This window comes from Bacidia gigantensis, assembly GCF_019456465.1.
Source record: "Bacidia gigantensis strain McMullin 20006 chromosome Unknown contig_278, whole genome shotgun sequence".
Lineage (NCBI taxonomy): Eukaryota > Fungi > Ascomycota > Lecanoromycetes > Lecanorales > Ramalinaceae > Bacidia > Bacidia gigantensis.
Window position 1 is genome coordinate 422,373 of NW_025408606.1, and position 20,976 is coordinate 443,348.

Here is a 20,976-nt window from a genome sequence, read left to right on the forward strand (position 1 = left end):
CAGTGTGACCCCTCCAGCGAGCGGTTCTCGTAGGTCAGCTCGTACACAGCATGTTGATGTCTTGAAATATGACCAGTCTTATCATCCGCTCGACGCGATTATGCGACCAAAAAGGGTTGCTAGGAAACTAGAAAAGCAGGCAGAACCTGAAGGAGCTATCAAGGTATTTGATTGTGGCGCTTCCAAGCCTGATAATTCTAACACCTGTCAAGCAGGAGACCAAAGTTTTCGCGTCAGGCAACAACAACATCACCCAAGCCAAAATAACTACAGAATATTTTGCAGATGCAGAAAAGGATGCTCATCCGGCTCACTTTGAGCTAGCTGCTGCTTCGAGAGAGAACCTAGAGCCAAACTATGGCTTTCGTCGGTCGTCTCGAGTCAGACCGCACGGCTACCATCCTAACTATAATACGCGATTTCACCCTGCTGACGCCGTCTTGAAACCCGCTCACGCGGCCAAATTTCTCAACTTAGTTTCTGAGGCTCCGCCTACGGTAGCTCGAGATATACCAGTATCAAAACAGCAGATCTTCCAACTTCAGGAGTCCGGTCCAGAACAGACTCCTCCCAATACCGACATGGACTTCTCGGACTCTCAAATTCATTTTGGAGCAGACGTGACACTTGCTGGTTTCAAACATCCTCATTGTGAGCTGGTAGCTGATTACAATAATTTGACGGATTACGATAGGTGCCTGTACACGCTCCAGATGGGAGCACCTTTAGAGAGTGAGTACTTGCCACTTGGTTGGCCGCAAGTACTGCAAACGATGTGGGATTTCGGCTTTATTACGTATGATGAATTCCAAGACCCTGAATTGATTGAGCAGACAATTGCTCGGTACCAAGGCTTGCAAACTAGCATGCGAACGTTCTTTCAGTCTCGGCCCGAAGGCTCTAGTCGAAAAAACTGGATCATGTTCAAGCCAGAGGGTCTTGACGTGTATAAATGCGCTAGGGGTGACAAGTACTGGCCAAAATTCATCAACAGTGTTGCCCAACCCACACGAGCATCTCTTGGGAATGAACAGAGTGCAGTCAGTACACATCCAGCCAAGAAACCCAGAATCGCCATAAACCCAGAAATTACGTCGCATAATTTAGGTGACTTAGCTCTTTTCGAAGCGAACCAGAGGCCTTGCGTCACTGCCCTTACTGCTGTACCGTCCCCGGTGGATGGAGATATAGAAGAGTGTCAAAGTCCGCAGATGGACCTCGAGTTCCTCAACAGTCTCTTCAGTAGCCAAGAAGCAGTAGAAGACACATCAACAGACTCCACTCGGTTACGTGAACACCAACCTTCTCCGACTGGTACTGATACTACGGTGGCCTCGATACAGACTACTTTCCTAACAGATACCGCAATCCCTTCACGCTGGTTCGCAAGCCTGACACACTGCCAGCCTCAAAGAACCAGGCCATTGATGAAGGGTGCGAATGAACAGTCGACCGAGTCAGCATTTCACATACATGAAGACACGGAACCTCGTACACTTCTAGGATATGACCGCAAAATGTCCTTTCAAGCGTCAAGTTGCGTGGACCACCCGAAAGAGAACATACCATCGTCACAAGAGAACGTTGAGGACCAAAGTCCGCCTCCCGCAAGTCCATTGCCAGCGATGGGGTATAGCAGTGTCTTTGGTTTAGATCAATCGATCTTCTGAGCTGTCAGATACAGTGAGGAACAACGCAGTAGAACTAAGTTGGAGAACAATTCGATGAATTCCAGGGAGTGAGCAGGGCCTACAATGAAGGCGAGCATCAATTTGGAAGCAATGTGCTCCAAGGATTACGACTGGGGGAAATAGCATATGGTAAGCGGCGACTGAATTGCTGGATATGTTGGCAGCTTGGAGAAGCACGGCTATCGGCGCTTTATATCTAGGTGTTGGGGAAGATATTGAGAGACGAGAGAGCTGCTGTAACTCCTATAAGAGCGGTGGCAATAAAAGGAACTTGTCTCATGCTTTGGCTAGCTAAGACTGGAGGCTCTTTAAGCTCATCAGGCTGATTGGGCTGCGGGTGTTGACTGCATTTCTCAAATTCACACGTGTGAAACCTGACACAAACCGTGGAGCTTGGCGCTGACTGTTCCATTTCGAACCTCAAAAAAGCTTAACTTTTATCTGAATTGAGTCAGAAAAGGAAGCAAACGGTATCCCTTCATATATCAGCAAAGTGGCCTTTCGTCTTGGTCAGTACTATCTGCATCCAGCCAAGGTATTGCTGTCGACGCCACTGCCTAGAGTCCTCCATGTTAGAGCCATGGCAACAGTGTCAGGCTTGATTGACTTTCTGCGTGCCTCATTTCCTTCCCAGGTGCCACCGACTAGCACAGAGCTGGATCTCAACGACTTGTCCCAGAAGCTTTACCCGAAACACTCATATACCGAAAATGAGAAAGTTGAAGTCTCGCAGTGGCTCATCACGTCCTCCCATCTAGCATCGCCCGGTGAAGATGAAGCAAAGCATCTTGAGCGACTAGGCTCTCTCAACATACATCTCTCTACACGAACCACGTTATTAGGCAGCAAACCTTCGATAGCAGATCTCGCATTGTACTACAGACTTCGTCCTACCGTCAGAGACTGGTCACCAGAGCAACGAACCGGAGAAAGAGGCCACCATCACATTGTTCGACACATTGACGCCGTGCAAAACGCACCCCTATTCGGACTCTCCTTAGAACAAGATGAGAAAGTCAACATCGATCCTAGTGATGTCAAATTTGTACATAAGCCACTAGATGCGAAGGAAGAGAAGGAGCGCAAGAAGAAAGAGAAAGCCTCCGCAGCTACTGCTATTGCAGCGGCGAAATCAACCCACGGCCCAACCAGTCTTCCAGCAGAGAGAAGTAAAGATGAAAGCACCAAGTCAGCAGCTCCTTCTTTACAAGGGGTTGCAAGCGAACCCGCGAAAAACATTCAACCTTCAACGAAGAAGGAGAAGAAAGTAAAGGAGCCGAAGCAAGCGAAAGCCGCACCAGCACCAGCACCAGCACCTCTTTCGCCGCGTCTGATAGATTTGAGAGTAGGCCATATTGTGAAAGCCATACACCATCCCGACGCAGACTCGCTGTACGTTTCAACTATAGCGTGCGGTGATTCTCCCAACACCGAAAACACATTTGAATATGAAGGGCAGACAGTAAGAACGGTGTGTTCTGGTCTGAACGGACTCGTGCCGCTTGAAGAGATGCAAGGGCGGAAAATTGTTGCAGTATGCAACCTCAAGCCTGTAACGATGCGAGGCATCAAGTCCGCAGCAATGGTGCTTGCCGCGTCGCCGCGCTTGAAAGAAGGTGAAGTAGATGATCACAAAGGGCCGGTAGAGCTAGTAGACCCTCCCGAGGGAACGAGCGCAGGGGAACGACTATCCTTTGAAGGATGGGAGGGCGAGCCGGAAGGTCAGCTGAATCCGAAGAAGAAAATCTTCGAGACCTTACAGCCAGGTTTCACGACTACGCAAGAGGGTCGAGTTGGGTTTGACAATGGCGATGTTGAAGCGTTGAAAGGGGAGGTGAAGCCGCTAGGGATGCTCAAGACGAAAAGTGGAGGCATTTGTAAAGTCAAAACCTTGAAAGGCGCAATCGTACGGTGATTGCAGGAGGTCTCAGAAGCGGATAAGATTTTATATAATAAAGACAAAACGCTCGCCCGCTCTTTGTGAGCCAACGAGCGCGTCACCTTCATCCTCGTTTCGTTCTTGGGCTATGCCTTGTTTTCGATTCTTCGACATCAGAATCAGCCTCATCGCAACAGCTAGTATTGCCACCATGCCCATGAAACCCGCACAAGTTGCCATGCCTTTGACAAAGTAGGGACGGTCGCTTTGAGGATAGAGATGTACGCCTACTAGAGGCCCCAGCTGACCTATATACTGGATGATGGATAGCCCCGTAGCTTTGCCTGTATCGTGTTTTTGATTGTTGAGTGCCCAGGTGATGATAATCGTCACGGCGGAGAAGAAGCCCATCGCCGCTGGATAGACACCTATGTACCGGATCAAAGGACCTGCTTCGTTGGTTCCTGCAACAGCCATCAATGTGTACCCCGATGCGGCCAGCAAGGCGTGGAATATGACGAAATTGCTGCGGACACGGTATGAATCTGAAAGCCAGGCAGTGACAAGGACGGTGAAGAAGGCAACGAAATAGGGTGGTGCAGACAGCGCTTGTGAGCTCAATCTGGAATAGCCCATTTCATTAATGATGGTAGGAAGGAACACCGGTAGTGAGCTGAAAGCCACGTTGCAGCAAAACATCATAGCTGCCATAAGGTACGCTTTCGGATCGATCAAGGTATGGCCAATGTCCTTCCATGTCAGACCCTTTCGCTCTGTCGCCTTTGGATCATCGTCCCTTCTCAAACGCAGCTTTGCCACCTTTCGCTGCCGGGGGTTGAGAAATTTAGCATTCCCCGGCTCATCTGGGATGTTAATCCAGACAAAGACTGCTACAACGGCACTCGGAAACCCCTCAAGGAGGAATAAAAGTCGCCAAGATGCGATCGGTACCTGGTCCCCAATCTTAGTTAACATCCAGGCCAGCGTACCGGCGATCGCAGTTGCCAATGGAGCCGCAGAAATGAAGAGTCCTGTCCTCAATGCCAACTCCTCACGTTTGAAGAACATCGACAGATAGAAGGGAATGCCGACGAACCCCGCCTCTCCAATACCCAAGCATGCACGTAGAATCAAGATTGACCAAAAGGAAAACGTCAGAGCTTGTAAAGACGCAATTATACCCCACGATCCCACAACGATTGCAACTGAGCGACATTAGTCACTTCCTTCCCAAAGATCCAGAGGGCAGGGTACAAACGGTATTTATGGGCCGCAAAGACCTTCCACAGCAAGGTCATCCATTCAAATAGGACATATGTGATGTAAAAGGCCCTTAGTAGCCATTCAAATTGCTCGGAACTCAAGTGTAGATCATTGTACATCCCTGCTACTTTTGCATTTCCAATATCTTGTCATCAATCAGCGACGATCTTAATCAGGAGAAATGGCAACCTTTCGGACATACTCGATCGATCAAGAAAAGATAGCATGTACAAGAAGGCAACAAACAAGACAAGTCTGCGATCCAGCCGCCTTACGACTTCGCGCTCCTCGTCCACGGTGTAGGGCATGGAACTCTGGATGGTAGGAGGTCTACCCCTTCGAGGTTTCTCCTCACACAAAGTATCCGCATCATCGCTGAAGTCATCGTCCGCATTGTAGGATCTGCCATCCCTCTTCCGATTCCCAGACTTGACCGCATTGCCCGTCGTCGAGAGATCTGCTAATTGATATTCTTCATGAGGAGTCCTGGGCCCGTCAAGATATGATGAGGATTCGGATGCTGCGTTATTTGTATCGAGTGAGTGGCCGTCACTGACTACCAGGCTGTCGGTTGATGCATGACCATGATGTAGGAGTTCGTAGGACGACATTTCACTGGTCAATTGATATACCCATGGTCAACGCGGAGCTTCCTCTTCGCGCGGAGTAGCGCCAGTCCATGAGGAGCCAACACACATTCAAGCTTGATCACTGCGAAACGGCACTGATTCCACTTATGCAATGATAAAATTCGGCGTGAAATGTTGACGCTGTAAATGGTCGCACCCGGGGATAAGCTTCGGAGATCAGCGTCGTTGGCGTGCATGTAGATTTCTACGCCCACCAGTTGCATGTTAATTCTCCTCAATGACGGCGGTCCCAGACAGGCGGCGCGTCAATGGCCCGCATACTGGCAAAGTCAGCCCAATCTTTGCAGCAAGTGTGTCAGGGACCAAGCAAGCTCGAAGTCGACTACCGGGAGAGTTGAGGAAAATATGTAATTAAATCTATCTCTTACCTCGTAAAACGTCGAACAAACAGACCGAAGCTGACTTCATCGTAGTCCTCAAGACCGGACTCACACCATCTGCATCAGGTTCAGCCTACCTTGAGCTTGAGACAACCCCACAGCATCTCAAGAAACCTCACTCTCGACAACCCGCCCTCAAACTCGCATGTACTGTTCATGGCCCCAAACCTCTCCCGCGCTCGGCACCCTTCTCTTCTCAGCTTATCCTGTCTACGCGTGTGAAATTTGCACCCTTCGCCACTAGAGAGAGAAAGGGTTACGTCCCAGATCCAAGTGAGCGTGATCTTGCGGCTCATCTCGACACAGCTCTGCGAGGCGTTCTGCTTGCCGAGCGTTGGCCCAAGAGTGGCTTCGATGTAATTGTCACTGTGCTAGAGGGCGAGCAGGACACTTCTGTTGTGGAGAGTGCAAACACATGTGGGATGCTGGACATGATGAACATCCTATCCGGTTGCATCACAGTTGCTTCAGCTGCGATGGTGGATGCGGGGATTGACTCTTGCGACATCGCAACGGGTGGCGTAGCGGCTCTTGTCGCTCATGCAGGGGACGAGCAATCGTATGTGCTTGATCCTTGCCCTTCCGAGGAACAAACAGTCATCGCCGCGTGCGTCGTCGCTTATTTGGAATCAAGAGACGAAATCACTGAGCTATGGGCGAAAGACAGTGGTCATAGTCTGAACGAGGAGGCGCGAACGGTTGTGAACTACGAAACGCTTGTGGACAATGCCGTTGAGGCTGCGTCGGCAGCAAGGCTTGTATTACTGGAAATCCTACAAGAAAGATAAAGGGAAAGGCAGCGGGAGTGTAGAAGCATGCATTGGCAATGTAAAGTCTATACGTCCCTTCCAGCTATGAGAGGTGAGTGAGCCTGACTGGGGGCTGAACATGCAAGATCCATCTATCGGATTCCTCTTTAGTACATCAATGGCTCTCATTCACCAATCAATCCCACGATTAATCATATCAGACCTCAATCGCGAAGATTGGACAGGGGTCTAACCTATTTGCAATCTCAACACTTCCATCCTATCGAGCGCTCTCGAACACTTTGTGTTCGTCAACCCTCCCAAAGGTCACGAACAGTGAATGGAATTGAGGAACATGTTAATTCATCGACTGCAACTGATCATTCATTAAGCTCTTCTATCCTACATTTTTCGAGGAACGAAGACTCTTGCACGATCCAAAGCCCCTCGAAATTGCAATCATCAAGTGGCAAATTATAAAAACCCAAGGTCAATAAATTGAACACTGTCTTTTGTAAGCTATATATTCTTGACTTCCTTGTTCTTACTAAATCGACTTATAGCTCGAATACTAGAATCAAGATGCCAATGACATTTGACTTCACCCACAAATTTCTGTTTGTATGCCTACAACACAAAAACGGTACTCATGTGAGTCTTAGAATGCACTCCTACTACCTTCGCAATTTCATCATCAGGAACTCAATCGCTGAGAACTATTGCTAGATCGATTTCAACGGCGTTGCCAAAGAATTTGGAGATATGACCCAAAACGCGGCCAGTCTTCGTTTTGCGCGCATTAGAAAGGCAATGGTTCCGGAGCATGGTGATAATGCAGCAGGACCAGACGGAGGAGCGACGACCACAAAAATTCCAAGCAAACGTAAGGGAAATAGTAATGCCGCATCTGGAAAACCTGCGCGCAAGCGTAAGGCTCAAGAAAAAGGTAGTGGCAATGAGGATGACGATGTGAACCGTGGAGGCACAAAGCTAAAGGTTGAGGAGTTGGGTGAGGAGGTAGTCCAGATCGAAGAAGGAGAAGGCGTTTAGAATGGCCGGATCAAGCCCGCTGAGATATATGCAATTAGGAGTGCAGACTTCAGGGTGATGGACAGGGAATGAGCCACGTGTGTTTTCTACAACACTTCTCAACTAAGTAATTACATTTGACTTGACTTTCTTTACCTTCACCTCTCCTTGTGTATTTGACCTCGATAGGATTCACACCTCTCTTGGTAGCAAAGAGTCTTCGGTTACAATTCATCATCTACTTACATCCAACCACTTCTTCTCAACCATATTCATTATTTGCAACACTTCCGGCTCCCACTAACACGTCCATCCAGCCCGCACATACTATACCATCTTGATACGAGATGGCACCTTTCGCTCCCGACGACCATTTCAAATTCCTATATGTCTGCTTTCAGAACAAGCACAATGAATCTGTATGTCCCCCAAAGGCAATTGACCGCGCAGAACCTTGACTAAATATCGTAGGTCGACTTCAAGGGAGTAGCCAAGGTTTACGAAGGCATCAAGGAGAATACACTACGTATGCGTCTCCAACGAATCCATGAGGCGATGAGAGGAAAAGGACGCAGCAGCACCATCAAGGCCCTTACCGGCGCAGCTACGGCGCCAATCAACGGAACGAACGGGAAAGTTGGTGCTAATGGGAAGGGTGCTGTCAGTGGGAAGGATGGTGCTGATGCGAAGGGTGGTGCTAAAGGGAAGGGAAAGGAGGGAACGAAGCGGAAGTTTGAGAGCGATGAGGATGAGGATGATGATGATCGTATGAGTGGCCCGCTGATTAAGAAGGAGAAATTGGAGGACGAGGACGAGGAGGCCGCTTAGGAGGAAGAGCGACTAAGGATTCGCCACGAATGATATGCGCTATCTTTGATATTTGACCGGAAAACATTGAATAGGTAGGAAGATCTGGTAAGTGGAGGATGAGGGTGAAGTTTCTCATTCAGATATATATCTTATCTTATGAGGTCCGCAGTCAGCTTTGTCAAAGGCCAGAAACGCAACATGCCAGATGCAATGGCTTGGATGATGTCTTCGAGACTGCGACCTCAATATCATTTACGCTGCATTGGCAGACCTGAGCTTGGTCTTTTTGAAATCGAAAATATCGGGAATCTCTGCAATTGGATGGCTATACGACAGAATCCCCTCAGCTGTGCACGCATTGGTCTACTGCAATCCCACCCCGATGAATTCTGCCCATTGCATCGAGCCTTGCTGGTGGAATATTGGGCATAGACCGACGTACGGACATACTTAGCCCCGCCCGTACACATGGGTTTGGAGACCCTGGCGAAGTGATAGTCTGAACACCTGCTCCGGTAGCCTCAGGGCTCGTTTACGAGCACATGAGGTCAAGACCATATTTTAAGCCCCTGGAGTAAGCGCTGACCACTTTTAAAGCAGTGGATTGCCAAAGCTCAGCGAAAGAATCTCCAGGGAAAGTTACCATTCCGCGTACAAGCAGATTCAGCAGGTGCATAGTGCCCAGCGGACGCCCGTTCATTTGCGTCAGGGAGGTCATCAATACTACACTCACGGTGACAAGCAGATGTTATGTACCTCGCTTGAGAAGTAAGTGCATCGCCTTAGACCCTAGATGATTCCTCCAGAAGTTAGCAAGAAGCCTCACGACACAAGTATTTCGTTCTTTACAGCAGTCGTAACTTTGCTTCAGAGATTTTTGGTATTGGTAATTAGTATCATCATGATTGTTCAGAAGCAGAACTGATGATTGTTTTCTCATCATAATGTAGATAAAGACGCAAAGGACGTTGAGGAGACGCAGCGAATACCTTTTGATAAGTCTGGACTTATCAAATTAGCTTCAACTCGGCAATCCCACAAGAACAGTGCTGTGACGAGAAAATTGATGTTCAGATGGTAGTGCATGTAGTTCAAAGGCACACGGAGAATCGCCCGAACTGGATGTGTGATTTCTTCATACGATAGATTCGAGACGCTTGATGGGACACGAAGAACTGTGCTTACGTGGCGAGATGTGCATGCTTGTGCGTTAGCGAGATTCATCTATCCTTGCACCGTCGACGGTGAGGACCATCTTCATCGTTCAGGGCTGATCCCTTTGATGTCGTCATATTTGATAAGGGGCATTGTTGAAAGTCATGCCTTCAAATCCGCGCTTGAAAACATGAAGTCGATCGAAATTTGGTGGTAGAGGATGGAGAAAGCCCTCAAGCAAATTTGTTTAATTTTGAGGCCGCCCGAAGTTCCCGGTCGGCGCATGCCAAGACTCATGCCCCCAATTGGGACAAGGTGTCTCCCTTTCCGACTTTTTGGACTGGTTCCTATCTCTGCTCGAGTGTAACCTCTTCGACCTTTAGATGAAAGCCTCTATTCACTTCCATGCCTTGAAACTACGTATTCGATCTTGAAGCAACATACTCAAAGCTGGCCTTTACGCACAACAGACCTCACATACGACCCCCTTACAATCCTCGACTACTCTCAGAAACACTTCTTATGCAATCTCGTCTGCGACTATCTTCTGGTCACATCTCTGGTGAAGAGTGCTAAGAGGCTATCGCGCTGCCCGCCTCAGCAGAGGCTGCGGCCCTGCAGCGACCATGAATAGGAGAGACGTTCATGTCAACGAACCTAGGTCGTATTCGAAGGAGGCTGGAAACATCTCTATATCTCCCTCAAGGTACGCACCAGTACTTCAATTGATAATTGGGAAGATTGGGTACTTCGCAATATTTTACTCACTCAACAAACAGATTTCAACCAAAATCGCAACCTGCCCTTCGACGGAGAAGGCAACTTCTATTACGATTAGCATCGGCTGGAGCGCTCTCTTTCTTCCTTTCGGTGTTGTTTGTACCTTCACTTCGAAGCTCGGTCACCAATGTCTTTTCATTTGGGTTGCTTTCGGCACCAGAGGAGCTACAGCTTGAGACGGTTCGTTATTATGACCTCTCAAGTTCCGGAGGAACCGCGCGGGGTTGGGAACGTGAAGAAAGGGTGCTCATGTGTGCGCCTTTGAGGGATGCAGAGTCACATTTGCCAATGTTCTTCTCTCACCTTCACAATTTCACGTATCCCCACCATCTCATCGATTTAGCCTTCCTGGTCTCGGATTCCCGGGACAACACATTAAACCTCCTATCCCAACTCCTCACGGACCTCCAGAACGACCCAGATCCCAAGCAACCATACGGGGAGATATCCGTTATTGAAAAAGATTTTGGACAAAAAGTAAACCAGGACGTGGAGTCTCGGCACGGTTTTGCAGCTCAGGCTGGTCGGAGGAAATTGATGGCACAAGCCAGGAATTGGCTCCTCAGCGCTGCACTTCGGCCAACCCACAGCTGGGTCTACTGGAGAGATGTTGACGTTGAGACTGCACCGTTCACTATTTTGGAGGATCTCATGAGACACAATAAGGATGTGATCGTGCCCAGTAAGTCCTCCAAAGACACCTGAAGCTTTTTTTCTGTGACTGACTGGATGCAGATGTATGGCGTCCCCTGCCAGACTGGCTTGGAGGCGAGCAGCCCTACGATTTGAACTCATGGCAAGAGTCGGAGACTGCGCTGGCACTAGCTGATACCCTGGACGAAGATGCGGTCATTGTTGAAGGCTATGCTGAATATGCGACCTGGAGGCCGCATCTTGCTTATCTCAGAGATCCTTACGGCGATCCGGATATGGAGATGGAGATTGATGGCGTAGGTGGTGTCAGTATTCTTGCTAAGGCAAAGGTCTTCCGATCTGGAGTACATTTTCCAGCTTTCAGCTTCGAAAAGCATGCTGAAACTGAGGGCTTTGGCAAGGTAAGAAATTGGTCAATTCCCCAAATTGTGCTCGATTAACGTGATCAGATGGCTAAAAGGATGCAATTCTCCGTGGTTGGGTTACCCCACTACACCGTCTGGCATTTGTATGAGCCAAGCGTGGACGACATCCGGCATATGGAAGAGATGGAGCAAGAGAGAAGGAATCGCGAAAACGAGGAGCGAGAACGAGCTGAGCGAGCCAAGAAGATCAAAGAGGAATTTGGTGAAACTGGCTCTCAATGGGATAAAGACAAATCAAGTATAGCAGACATCAGCCAGAAAGACGAGCAGATCAGAAAGGAGCATGACGTCGCAATGGCGGCCCAAGAGAAGGATAAATCTTCGGAATCAAATTCAGACTCGTCACAACCCAAAGATAAAGACACTAAAGGTAGTAAGTCCAGTAAGGACGGCAAGGACTCTGAGGACAGCAAAGCTAGTAAAGACGGCAAGGAGAAGGAGGGAAAAGAGTCTACGAAGGATGGAAAGGAGGAGAAATCGACTAACGATAGCAAAGGCAGCAAGGACACCAAAGATAGCAAAGACGGTACGACAAGCAAGGAAAAGAAAGATGACGAGAAGGAACAGACCACGAAAGACCCCAAAGGACCCACGAAGGAGTCGAAAGCTAAGAAGGAGACCGAAGGAGACGACACAGAGTCCAGCTCCAAGCCTAAAAAAGAAAGTCGGGAGAAGGCAGGTCCAAAAGAGAAGCAGACTCAAAAGGAACCCTGAAGTAAATTTTGAACGACCGTAATATCCAATCCGCTCACACAAGTGAAGCCATGCATCCGACTAAAGCGGTCCAGCTGAATCGCTCGGCTGGGTCTGAGGAAGTTGGGCAGGTACTTTCGAGACCAGCTCCGAGTACAAGATCACAACCGCGCCATCAAGACAGGAGCGACAAGTGGTTCGAAGGCATCGAAAAGCGCGATTGCAACGCCCTGGTGTGGCAAATGCCTAGAAAGGGAAGGGGCGCATGATGTGGATAGCTAGAACATCTGTGTAAGGGTAATATCTCTATTCGGGCTGTAAAACGTGGTGCTTTCCGACTGGTATACATTTGTTTCTCAATAGACACGAAAAGACGAATTCAATTCTGTTAGACATTCACGAGCTTGAGTGGTCTTCAAGTTACTCTTCTATACAAAACGGCTCTCGGAGCCTGGTCCGAGTAGAGAGTCGCAATGGACAGTGTTCGACAAAAGTTGCATATCTAGGTGCCTGGCTTGCCCCTGCCTATTTCGTCAGACCGCTGTTCCTTAACAGGCTTGGCGGCGTCCAAATACGTGAAAAGTTAAGGTCAATGGGAGGTCTTCAAGCTCCTGATTCCCCCAAGTTGGACCATATTACAGGATCATAGACTCAACAAGCACTCTTCATCACCTGCGTAACCGGAAACTCGTGGAACTTGTGGACATCGTAAGGCGGAACGCTCATGTGAGGCCATATGCAACCTGGCTGGGTTGCAGATAGGCATTGAGGCGAGCATGCGTGTTCACGATTCCGGGATCTGTACAACATCGCCGCTGGCTACACCTGTGGACCTGACAAGAGCACTGAATTTAGTATCTTCTTTGTGGTCATGACCCTCCTTGTTCCGGGCTCGAGTCATCATCCGCCTCCACATCCCTCGCAGACTTCGAAAGACATTACCATAGCAGTCGACCCTGTTGCCTTGATAACGACAGAATGTATTACAGTCACATCAGCCCTAAGAAAAGGGGCACGATGGGCCCAATCCTCTGTTTCCGCCATCTTAGGAGGGGTCAGCTCTACCTCCGTGGACGGGGGAGCAACTCGATTGCCTCCTCAGCTTGCGAAACCCACATCTTTCTACAAAGGCGGGAGTCACATCGGCAGGATCCAAGATGGCGCGCGAGAGGTCGATGATGGCTTGGTGGGTAATTGGGGCCGAAGAGGCAGGAAAGGGAGAAGCATGCAGGACAATCCCTTGATGTCTGCGTTTGCTAGACTACGAAGTGACCTACGAGGATGTACAGGTATGTACTCAAAGGACATTGTCTCGAATACGGTTGACAAAAGTTAGGTATCAGAAGCTTTGATACGCCCGCACTACTTCATCCCTTCCTTCAAGTCATACGATCTTCCTCTACGTCAGCTACAATCACGTCTTTGGCAATTGTAGCCATCACAAGATTCTTTGACTATAGGATCATTGCTGCGGACTCTGTTCGACTAGCGCTTGCGATGCAGCTCTTATCCGCTGCAGTCACCCATTGCCGGTTCGAAGCAAGCGACTCCGCAGCAGACGAGATTGTGCTCCTTCAAATTCTGAGGCTGATGGAAAGCATGATATCAGGCCCTGGTGGCGACTTACTAGGTGATGAGAGTGTCTGTGAGATGATGGAGACCGGTCTGAGTATGTGTTGTCAGAAACGCCTTACTGAACTTGTGAGACGTTCAGCGGAGATGTCTATGGTGAAGATGTGCCAAGTCATATTTGAGCGCCTTAACACGCTAGACTTTGGAATGGAGCCGGACGCCGATATGGATCATCGAAATGAATCCGAAACTTCTAACCTCATTATGGTCGGACCTGCCGTCAATGGGGCGCCGATAGGTACTTCAAGGTTATTAGGAGATCCATCACAAGCTGTCTCGGAAAGACTGCAAGACACGCAACCGGAGGTCAATGGCGAGCAATTGGAATCTTCTAAGACCCTTGATGGTGAGAGACCGGCTGCGTCAGATGTGCAACGTACAACACACTCACCTGAGGACGCAAATACGGACAAGAAAGGGGATGAAGGTCACTTGATCGGACTTACCCCTGGAACAGCCCCTGACAACTCTATACCAATAGCTCAGAACACCACTAAGCCCGAGAGAAAATCTGAGGCAAGCTCTGAGCTTTCCAACGCAATCAAGCCTTATTCTTTACAATCTATTCGTGAACTTTTTCGCGTTTTGATTGATTTGCTTCGCCCTCAGAATAAGGAGCACAATGATGCCCTCCGAGTCATGGCTCTTCGGATCATTGATGTTGCACTCGAAGTCGCCGGACCTTCAATAGCTAAACATCCAAGCCTTGCGACTCTAGCAAAGGATGATCTGTGTCGCTATCTGTTCCAATTAATTCGCACCGACAGTACTCAGCTTCTGAATGAATCGTTGCGCGTTGCCGGGACGCTGATTACTACTTGCAGAGAAGTCCTGAAACTTCAGCAAGAGCTTTTCTTGTCATATCTAGTCGAGTGCCTTCACCCACAAGTCGAGATACCCGATGAACCGGGAATTGATCCTGAGCTTTATGAAGGGGTTCCTAAAACCCCAAAATTAGTCAGACCGGCCGCTTCACAGGCCCCGAGTGGACGATCAACTCCTGTGCCGGTCAAAGAGCGCCATCAATTGGGTATGGATGGCACAACGAGGAAGCCCGATGCAAGAGAAGCAATGATAGAAAGTATAGGTGCCTTGTCCCGAATACCAGGCTACCTTGTCGAATTATTCATTAATTACGACTGCGAGGTTGATCGCAATGACTTGTGTGAAGATCTGATAGGTCTCCTTTCCCGCAATGCATTTCCAGACTCAGCTACTTGGAGCACAACGAGTGTCCCACCTCTTTCCCTTGATTCTCTCTTGACTTACATACAGTTTATTGCAGAGCGACTTGATGATGAACCAAATTTGGAAGGTTATCCGGATATAAAACGTCTGCGAGAACAGCGTGCTCGAAAAAAAATTGTTATCAAGGGCGCTACACGATTTAACGCAGATCCACGAGATGGCATTGCTTTTCTTGCCGCGAATGAAATAATAGACAATCCAAATAATCCTCAATCCGTTGCTGGATTTCTCAAAAGTACGACGCGAATAGCCAAAAAGAAATTGGGTGAATATCTCTCCAAACGAGATCAGGAGCCATTACTAAGGGCCTTTTTGGACCTCTTTGATTTTACGGGGAAGAGAGTGGACGAAGCCCTACGAGATCTTTTGAACTCCTTTCGCTTACCTGGTGAATCCCAGCTGATTGAAAGGATCGTCACTGTTTTCAGCCAGCAATATTGTGGAAGCGGCACCATTGAGGGTATTGCAAACGAGGATGCTGTATTCACTCTCACTTATTCGATTATCATGCTGAACACTGATCAACACAATCCAAACCTCAAGAAGGAGAAGCGTATGACTCCCCGAGACTTTGCAAAAAATCTACGAGGTGTTAATGGAGGGAGCGACTTTGATCCCGAATACCTTGAAGAAATCTACAAATCAATCAAGACAAACGAGATCATCCTGCCAGACGAGCACAACAATGATAAAGCTTTCCATTACACTTGGGAGGGATTGCTTCTCAAAGCTCAAAACGCTGGTGCTTTGACTATCTGCAATACCAACGTATTTGACTCTAGCATGTTTCAAGCAACATGGAGGCCAATCATCGCAACGCTGTCATATGTCTTCATGTCCGCTTCAGATGACGCAGTCTTCTCTCGGGTCATTCTAGGCTTCGACCAATGTGCCCAGATAAGCGCCAAATACGGTCTCACAGAGACACTCGATCGCATTATCTTCTGCCTGAGCTCTATGTCTTCACTGTCGTCTGGAATAGCCGCTAGTACATCACTAAACACAGAAGTCCAGGTCGAGAAGAGGAGTGTCATGGTTAGCGAGTTAGCAGTCAAATTTGGCCGGGATTATAAGGCTCAGTTAGCATGCGCTATCCTCTTTCGGCTTATTCCTAATAAGGAGCATGTCATCAAGCATGGCTGGAAACAGGTAAAGCCTACGAGTAACGCGAGTGGGTAGGCGCTAATGACAGACAGATCGTGCACGTCTGGCTTAATCTTTTCGCCAATTCGCTTTTGCCCTCAAACTTTCTCGACTCTGAAGAGCTACTTGACATATCACCTATATCCCTTCAATCACCGAATAATGTTATAGATAGGGAACAACGTAACGAGAGCGGGCTGTTGTCTTCCTTCACGTCCTATCTTTCCAGCTATGCTGCCGATGATCCTCCAGAGCCATCCGAAGAAGAGGTCGAAAGCACACTCTGTACAGTTGACTGCTTAGCATCGTGCCCTATGCAGAGAATTTTCTCGAAGACTCTGTAAGCGCAGCTCTCGATACTATAAACAAATGCTGATTAACTCGCACAGTTCCATGCCTCCCGAGATCAGGCAGAACCTTGTGTTGGCTTTACTGAAGCATCTTCCCGAGCCATCTTCGCCAGTGGTTCTGATGGCGCGCCAGGATCAAGCAAGACCTACCCCTATAAGAACTAACGGTAGCCGGAAGATAGTTGCTGGCCAAGTTTACAATCCCTCAATAGCCTTTATCCTCGAACTCTCCACCATTCTCGCAAGCCAAGATAGAGGTTCGATGGCTCTTATCGGAGAGCCCGTGGCCGACGCAATTCAGAATGTTGTCCGAGAAGCTAGCAATATCCACCCACTCGTTATCTCACGAGCAGTCTATTATTTGCTATATCTTATGAACGCGAATCAGGAGTTGTGTGACCAATCTTTAGTGAAAACGCCGGTGGTGCTGCATACAATCTCCAGGTTCGACCACTCACTTCTAGAGGCGGTGTCGGAGCTACTTTTGCGAGGGTTAGGACATTGCTTGCAGAGTCGTACGTCGTTGAGAAACGAGATTATCAACACTCCAGATTTCTGGCTCATCCTGAGTAATCTGCACACCATTCAAGAGTCCGCGCCTGCTGTTCTCGAGATTGTTGAGAATATCGTGGCGTCAGATCCTACGCTTGTGACCGCAGATAATTACGTGGCTACTGTCTCCTTGCTGGACAACTTTGCTACAGCAGGCAGCATTGGTGCTGCATTCGAGCAGCAAGCTTCGAGAAAGCCTCCAAACTCGCGCGACCGACGGACTCAACGTCCAGCAGACCCTATTTCCAAGTCACCTGATCCCCGTGAAAAGGAGGTGGTACTTCGCGGCTACAGAGCCGTTGTACTAATATCCCAACTGATCCAAAGAGTCCCAACTCTTATCAAGCAATCTCAATTGGATCGCGAAAAGGCTTGGATGACATACTGGTCCCAGATATTTCAAAAGCTACAGACGCAATGCCTAAACCCTTGTCGCAAGATACGCCGACAAGCATATTCCGCCCTGCAAACCGCCCTTCTTTCTCCCAGCCTATGCCCATCCATTGACGAGGAATGGGATTTCATATTCCAAGTAGTTCTCTTTGGCCTCATATCGCGCTTGCTGAAGCCTGAAGTCTACCAGACTGATCCAATAGGAATGAATGAGACAAGACTTCAGGCCGCCAACCTTCTCGGCCGCACTTTCCTACACCATCTCCCTTCCGTGGCTGAGAGGGACGATATGCTTCAGCTGTGGCTTCGTATCTTAGACACAATGGACCGGCTCATGCATAGCGGTCAGGGAGATAATCTTGAAGAGGCTATACCAGAGAGTCTAAAGAATATTCTACTGGTGATGGCTGGTAGTGAGATTCTCACACCTCCTGAACCCAAGGAGCAGCCTTCTGAGTTGTGGATCGAGACTAAGAATAGGGTCGATAGGTTTCTGCCTAATTTGATGGACGAATTGTTTCCTCGTAACGATATAGACAAGGATGTGAACAGTGTTGAGACTACGGCTGGGGAGTTGGGAGAATCTCAGGACACCCAGGGAGATCAAGCGGCTGAGGGGCCCGAAGAGTCAGCACAGACAGCCTCAAGTGCTCATGCTAGACAGCCAACTGTAGAGTCAAGCTCAGATGAAGATGAATAAAGCATTAGCATTAGCATGATGAATCTAGATAGTCCTAAGCAGGTTCCCTCCATCGGTTTTGGACTAGGTGCTTGTTCTTGTTGCCAGACACGTACTGCCAAAGCGTTCTCACTGCTTCGAGGCATGGATATGACAAAATCAGTAATTATAGTACGCTAAAACACCCCACATTTAGTAGATCAAGTTCATACCCGCTAGTCATCATCGTCAAGCTCTATGTCCAGGGCATCTGGATTGTTGACAACCGGCGCCTTTTCTGGCTGGGGCATATTTCCACCCTCAGGCCCAGTGCTGGCTGCTACAAACCCGAGCGGAGCATTAGTCTGCCTTTCCAGCGCCGTCATGGCATCTAATCTGCCGTCTTCCTGCCCATTCACGTCTACACTATCAGCCTCCACGGTTGTGCCTCCCGCCCCTTGTCCCTTCTGGCTCCTTGCAATGGCTTGTGAGGCAATGAAGTTGACGTCTGTGTTATATTGTGCTTGTACACTTCGCTTGATCCGAAGCATTTCCTTGAAGGTATCCTCATTGCCGTGCTGTATCTCGAAGCTTTCCCATTTCTGCCAATAAGTCGGTGTGGTCCTCGGGTCGCAAAATTGGGAACCATGCCCGTAGATTGCTCTGGCACGGTCAATCTCACCCAATCTTCGCTCCATCTCGGCGAATTTGAGGCACATATCCTTAGCTCCTCGATCTGACAAGACGTCAATCGCGCGCTGATAGATTGGGCGGGTTGACGTGAGGCCAAAATTTGTGGCCGATTGGAGAATGTAGAAGTTGAACATCTCCATCTTGTCTTCGTCGGAAACGGCTCGTGTTGCCCGCTCATAGATACGCATGGCATGCCTCGCCAGCCCCCGCTCCTCCTCGAGGTTACCATACATGAGGTACAGAGTTTTGGCAAACTTTGGGGGGCAGCCTTCTACCGCTTGTTCAAAGAGGTCGCGGAGCCTCTCGATGCTAATCTTCCGGTCAACGGCTTTGGTCAGGTAAAGATTCCAGAGCTCAAAGGCGACTGGGTATTTAAAAAGATCAAGACCTCTCTCGTATATCTTGAAAGATTCTTCAAAGTACTGGGATTCTTCGAGAAGGTTGGCATAGTTTACTACGGTCTGTGGAGTCGCGATTCGTAGCTCGAATATCCGATCGTATACTTTCTTCGTCTCACTTAGACCGCTCACACTCTCGACCAGGTCCACGTAAAAGCTCCACAATTTCCAGCTTTTATGCACTCTTTGTTGGGGCGACAAGGTTTCATCAAAGTAGTCGACTGTAGATCTTTTGGGCGCTTGAGTAGCCTTGGCCATGATATTCAGCGCGCTTTCAAAATCCTCGTTTCGAAGCTCCATTTCTGCCCAACCACACCACGCTTCGGCAAGCTCTGCGACAGACTTGAACGGGACCTTGACAGCCTTTTCCATGATTATGCGTGCATTATGTATATCGCCTCCTTCATCATAAAATTTGGCGTAGTTTAGCCAAAGTTCATGAAATCTGCCGACCGCTTTTCTTGGTTGCACCGCTTTCATGGCATCAGCATACGTCTGTACAGTCTCTTGTTTGTTGCTGCCCCAGAGCAGAATCCTCTTTTCCCATTCATTGACATTGTTCGGGTTCTGTCGAAGGAGTACGTCATTGACGAGGAATGGTCTTCGATCCATAAGCTGTTCAAATCGCATCATCCGGATGTCCAAGTCGAAATCTGCGTCTTCGTCCAACTGAGCCTTGTCGGACCTTGCAGCCGCTTGGTCCATTAAAGTGCTAATGATTGATTCTTCGAATTCCGTATAAGAGTCAAAGATGATCGTAAAGTCACGAACTGTCATCGCTGTAGTGATGCCTTCTTCAAAAACATCGCGCGCCCTTTCAAAATCTCCCTTTCTAATCCAATATGTTGCCAACCCCGTCCAGAGTTTGCCCCTCTGATCAGTAAAGCGTCGAATGCCGCTCCTGAGGATCATCTCCACGTCGATATCTGAAGCTATTTGAATATCGATCTCTCTTGCGTGGTCGACGATCAAATTCGCCATCTCGCTCCAAAGCTGGAAGTTACTCTTTCCCTTGTTGCTGCGAAACTTCGAGTTGTTTAGGATTTCAATATACTTTTCGACAACCTCAGTGTATTGCCTTTGATCTATCAGTATTTCGATGAGGTCCTCTATCTCTTCCGGATGTATTTGTATATATCGTCTCCACACCTTCACAGCCGTGGTACCGGAAGCTGAGTTGGCGAATGGCCTATACAATGCCCATATTCGGTTGTGTTGAGTGATAGGCAGTGCACGGAGAGCTCTGTCGAACGCTCTTCGAGTGGCCGTGACTCGAGGTTGTTTGGTCAAGAATGAAAGATACATTTCCCAGATTTTCGGCATCTTATTCAACAGAATGAGCGCCTTCTCGAACAGAGCATTGACTTTGACAAATTCGATGCCATGTTTTGCTGGATTCCTGTTTCGCAGATGCTTCATCCGGAGCTCCAGGTACATTTTCCACAATTTGTATGATCGTGGCAGCTGATTGCATGCTCGCTCCATGACGAAAGCCTGTTCCAGCAATGATCCATGTTGATGCTTGTAGTCTATATATCTGAGCCATGGTTTGACGGAAGCTGGCTCTCGTATGATGTCTAGTTCGAACACTTGATCATCTACCGACTACAGCGCAACCAGGGTTAGTGAGAGGGCGCGCAATGGGGAGAGAAACTTACGATGAGATACAGGGGTAAATCTCGTGTCATAGCTGACGCGTTACCATTTAATCCTGCAGAGACTCGTTCAGTCAGCAGGATACAAGGCATCTT

General features: G+C 48.6%; 9 protein-coding genes across 9 annotated transcripts; 7 read left to right on the plus strand and 2 right to left on the minus strand.

Moving 5' to 3' along the window:
- Positions 1-100: 100 nt before the first annotated feature.
- Positions 101-1,670, plus strand: KY384_007597 (uncharacterized protein; the record flags this gene model as incomplete). Its single annotated transcript, XM_044816088.1, has 2 exons — positions 101-163; positions 216-1,670. 2 exons carry the CDS (start codon positions 101-103, stop codon positions 1,668-1,670), a joined length of 1,518 nt encoding a protein of 505 aa, XP_044666728.1.
- Positions 1,671-2,271: 601 nt separating this feature from the next.
- KY384_007598 (uncharacterized protein) lies at positions 2,272-3,606 on the plus strand (the record flags this gene model as incomplete). The annotated part of the gene is made up of 1 exon (XM_044816089.1): positions 2,272-3,606. One exon carries the CDS (start codon positions 2,272-2,274, stop codon positions 3,604-3,606), a length of 1,335 nt encoding a protein of 444 aa, XP_044666729.1.
- Positions 3,607-3,636: 30 nt separating this feature from the next.
- KY384_007599 (uncharacterized protein) lies at positions 3,637-5,444 on the minus strand (the record flags this gene model as incomplete). Its single annotated transcript, XM_044816090.1, has 3 exons — positions 3,637-4,775; positions 4,829-4,978; positions 5,036-5,444. The coding sequence occupies 3 exons, from the start codon at positions 5,442-5,444 to the stop codon at positions 3,637-3,639; spliced, it is 1,698 nt and encodes a 565-aa protein (XP_044666730.1).
- A 287-nt stretch (positions 5,445-5,731) lies between these two features.
- KY384_007600 (uncharacterized protein) lies at positions 5,732-6,651 on the plus strand (the record flags this gene model as incomplete). Its single annotated transcript, XM_044816091.1, has 2 exons — positions 5,732-5,816; positions 5,897-6,651. The coding sequence occupies 2 exons, from the start codon at positions 5,732-5,734 to the stop codon at positions 6,649-6,651; spliced, it is 840 nt and encodes a 279-aa protein (XP_044666731.1).
- A 543-nt stretch (positions 6,652-7,194) lies between these two features.
- On the plus strand, positions 7,195-7,662 carry KY384_007601 (uncharacterized protein; the record flags this gene model as incomplete). Its single annotated transcript, XM_044816092.1, has 2 exons — positions 7,195-7,263; positions 7,339-7,662. 2 exons carry the CDS (start codon positions 7,195-7,197, stop codon positions 7,660-7,662), a joined length of 393 nt encoding a protein of 130 aa, XP_044666732.1.
- Positions 7,663-7,988: 326 nt separating this feature from the next.
- On the plus strand, positions 7,989-8,469 carry KY384_007602 (uncharacterized protein; the record flags this gene model as incomplete). Its single annotated transcript, XM_044816093.1, has 2 exons — positions 7,989-8,060; positions 8,113-8,469. The coding sequence occupies 2 exons, from the start codon at positions 7,989-7,991 to the stop codon at positions 8,467-8,469; spliced, it is 429 nt and encodes a 142-aa protein (XP_044666733.1).
- A 1,763-nt stretch (positions 8,470-10,232) lies between these two features.
- ANP1 (Mannan polymerase II complex anp1 subunit) lies at positions 10,233-12,179 on the plus strand (the record flags this gene model as incomplete). The annotated part of the gene is made up of 4 exons (XM_044816094.1): positions 10,233-10,312; positions 10,386-11,068; positions 11,122-11,441; positions 11,490-12,179. The coding sequence occupies 4 exons, from the start codon at positions 10,233-10,235 to the stop codon at positions 12,177-12,179; spliced, it is 1,773 nt and encodes a 590-aa protein (XP_044666734.1).
- Positions 12,180-13,877: 1,698 nt separating this feature from the next.
- Positions 13,878-18,176, plus strand: KY384_007604 (uncharacterized protein; the record flags this gene model as incomplete). Its single annotated transcript, XM_044816095.1, is given in 3 exon segments — positions 13,878-16,213; positions 16,231-16,521; positions 16,571-18,176. 3 exon segments carry the CDS (start codon positions 13,878-13,880, stop codon positions 18,174-18,176), a joined length of 4,233 nt encoding a protein of 1,410 aa, XP_044666735.1.
- Positions 18,177-18,370: 194 nt separating this feature from the next.
- SYF1 (pre-mRNA-splicing factor syf1) lies at positions 18,371-20,913 on the minus strand (the record flags this gene model as incomplete). The annotated part of the gene is made up of 2 exons (XM_044816096.1): positions 18,371-20,830; positions 20,884-20,913. 2 exons carry the CDS (start codon positions 20,911-20,913, stop codon positions 18,371-18,373), a joined length of 2,490 nt encoding a protein of 829 aa, XP_044666736.1.
- Positions 20,914-20,976: the final 63 nt, after the last annotated feature.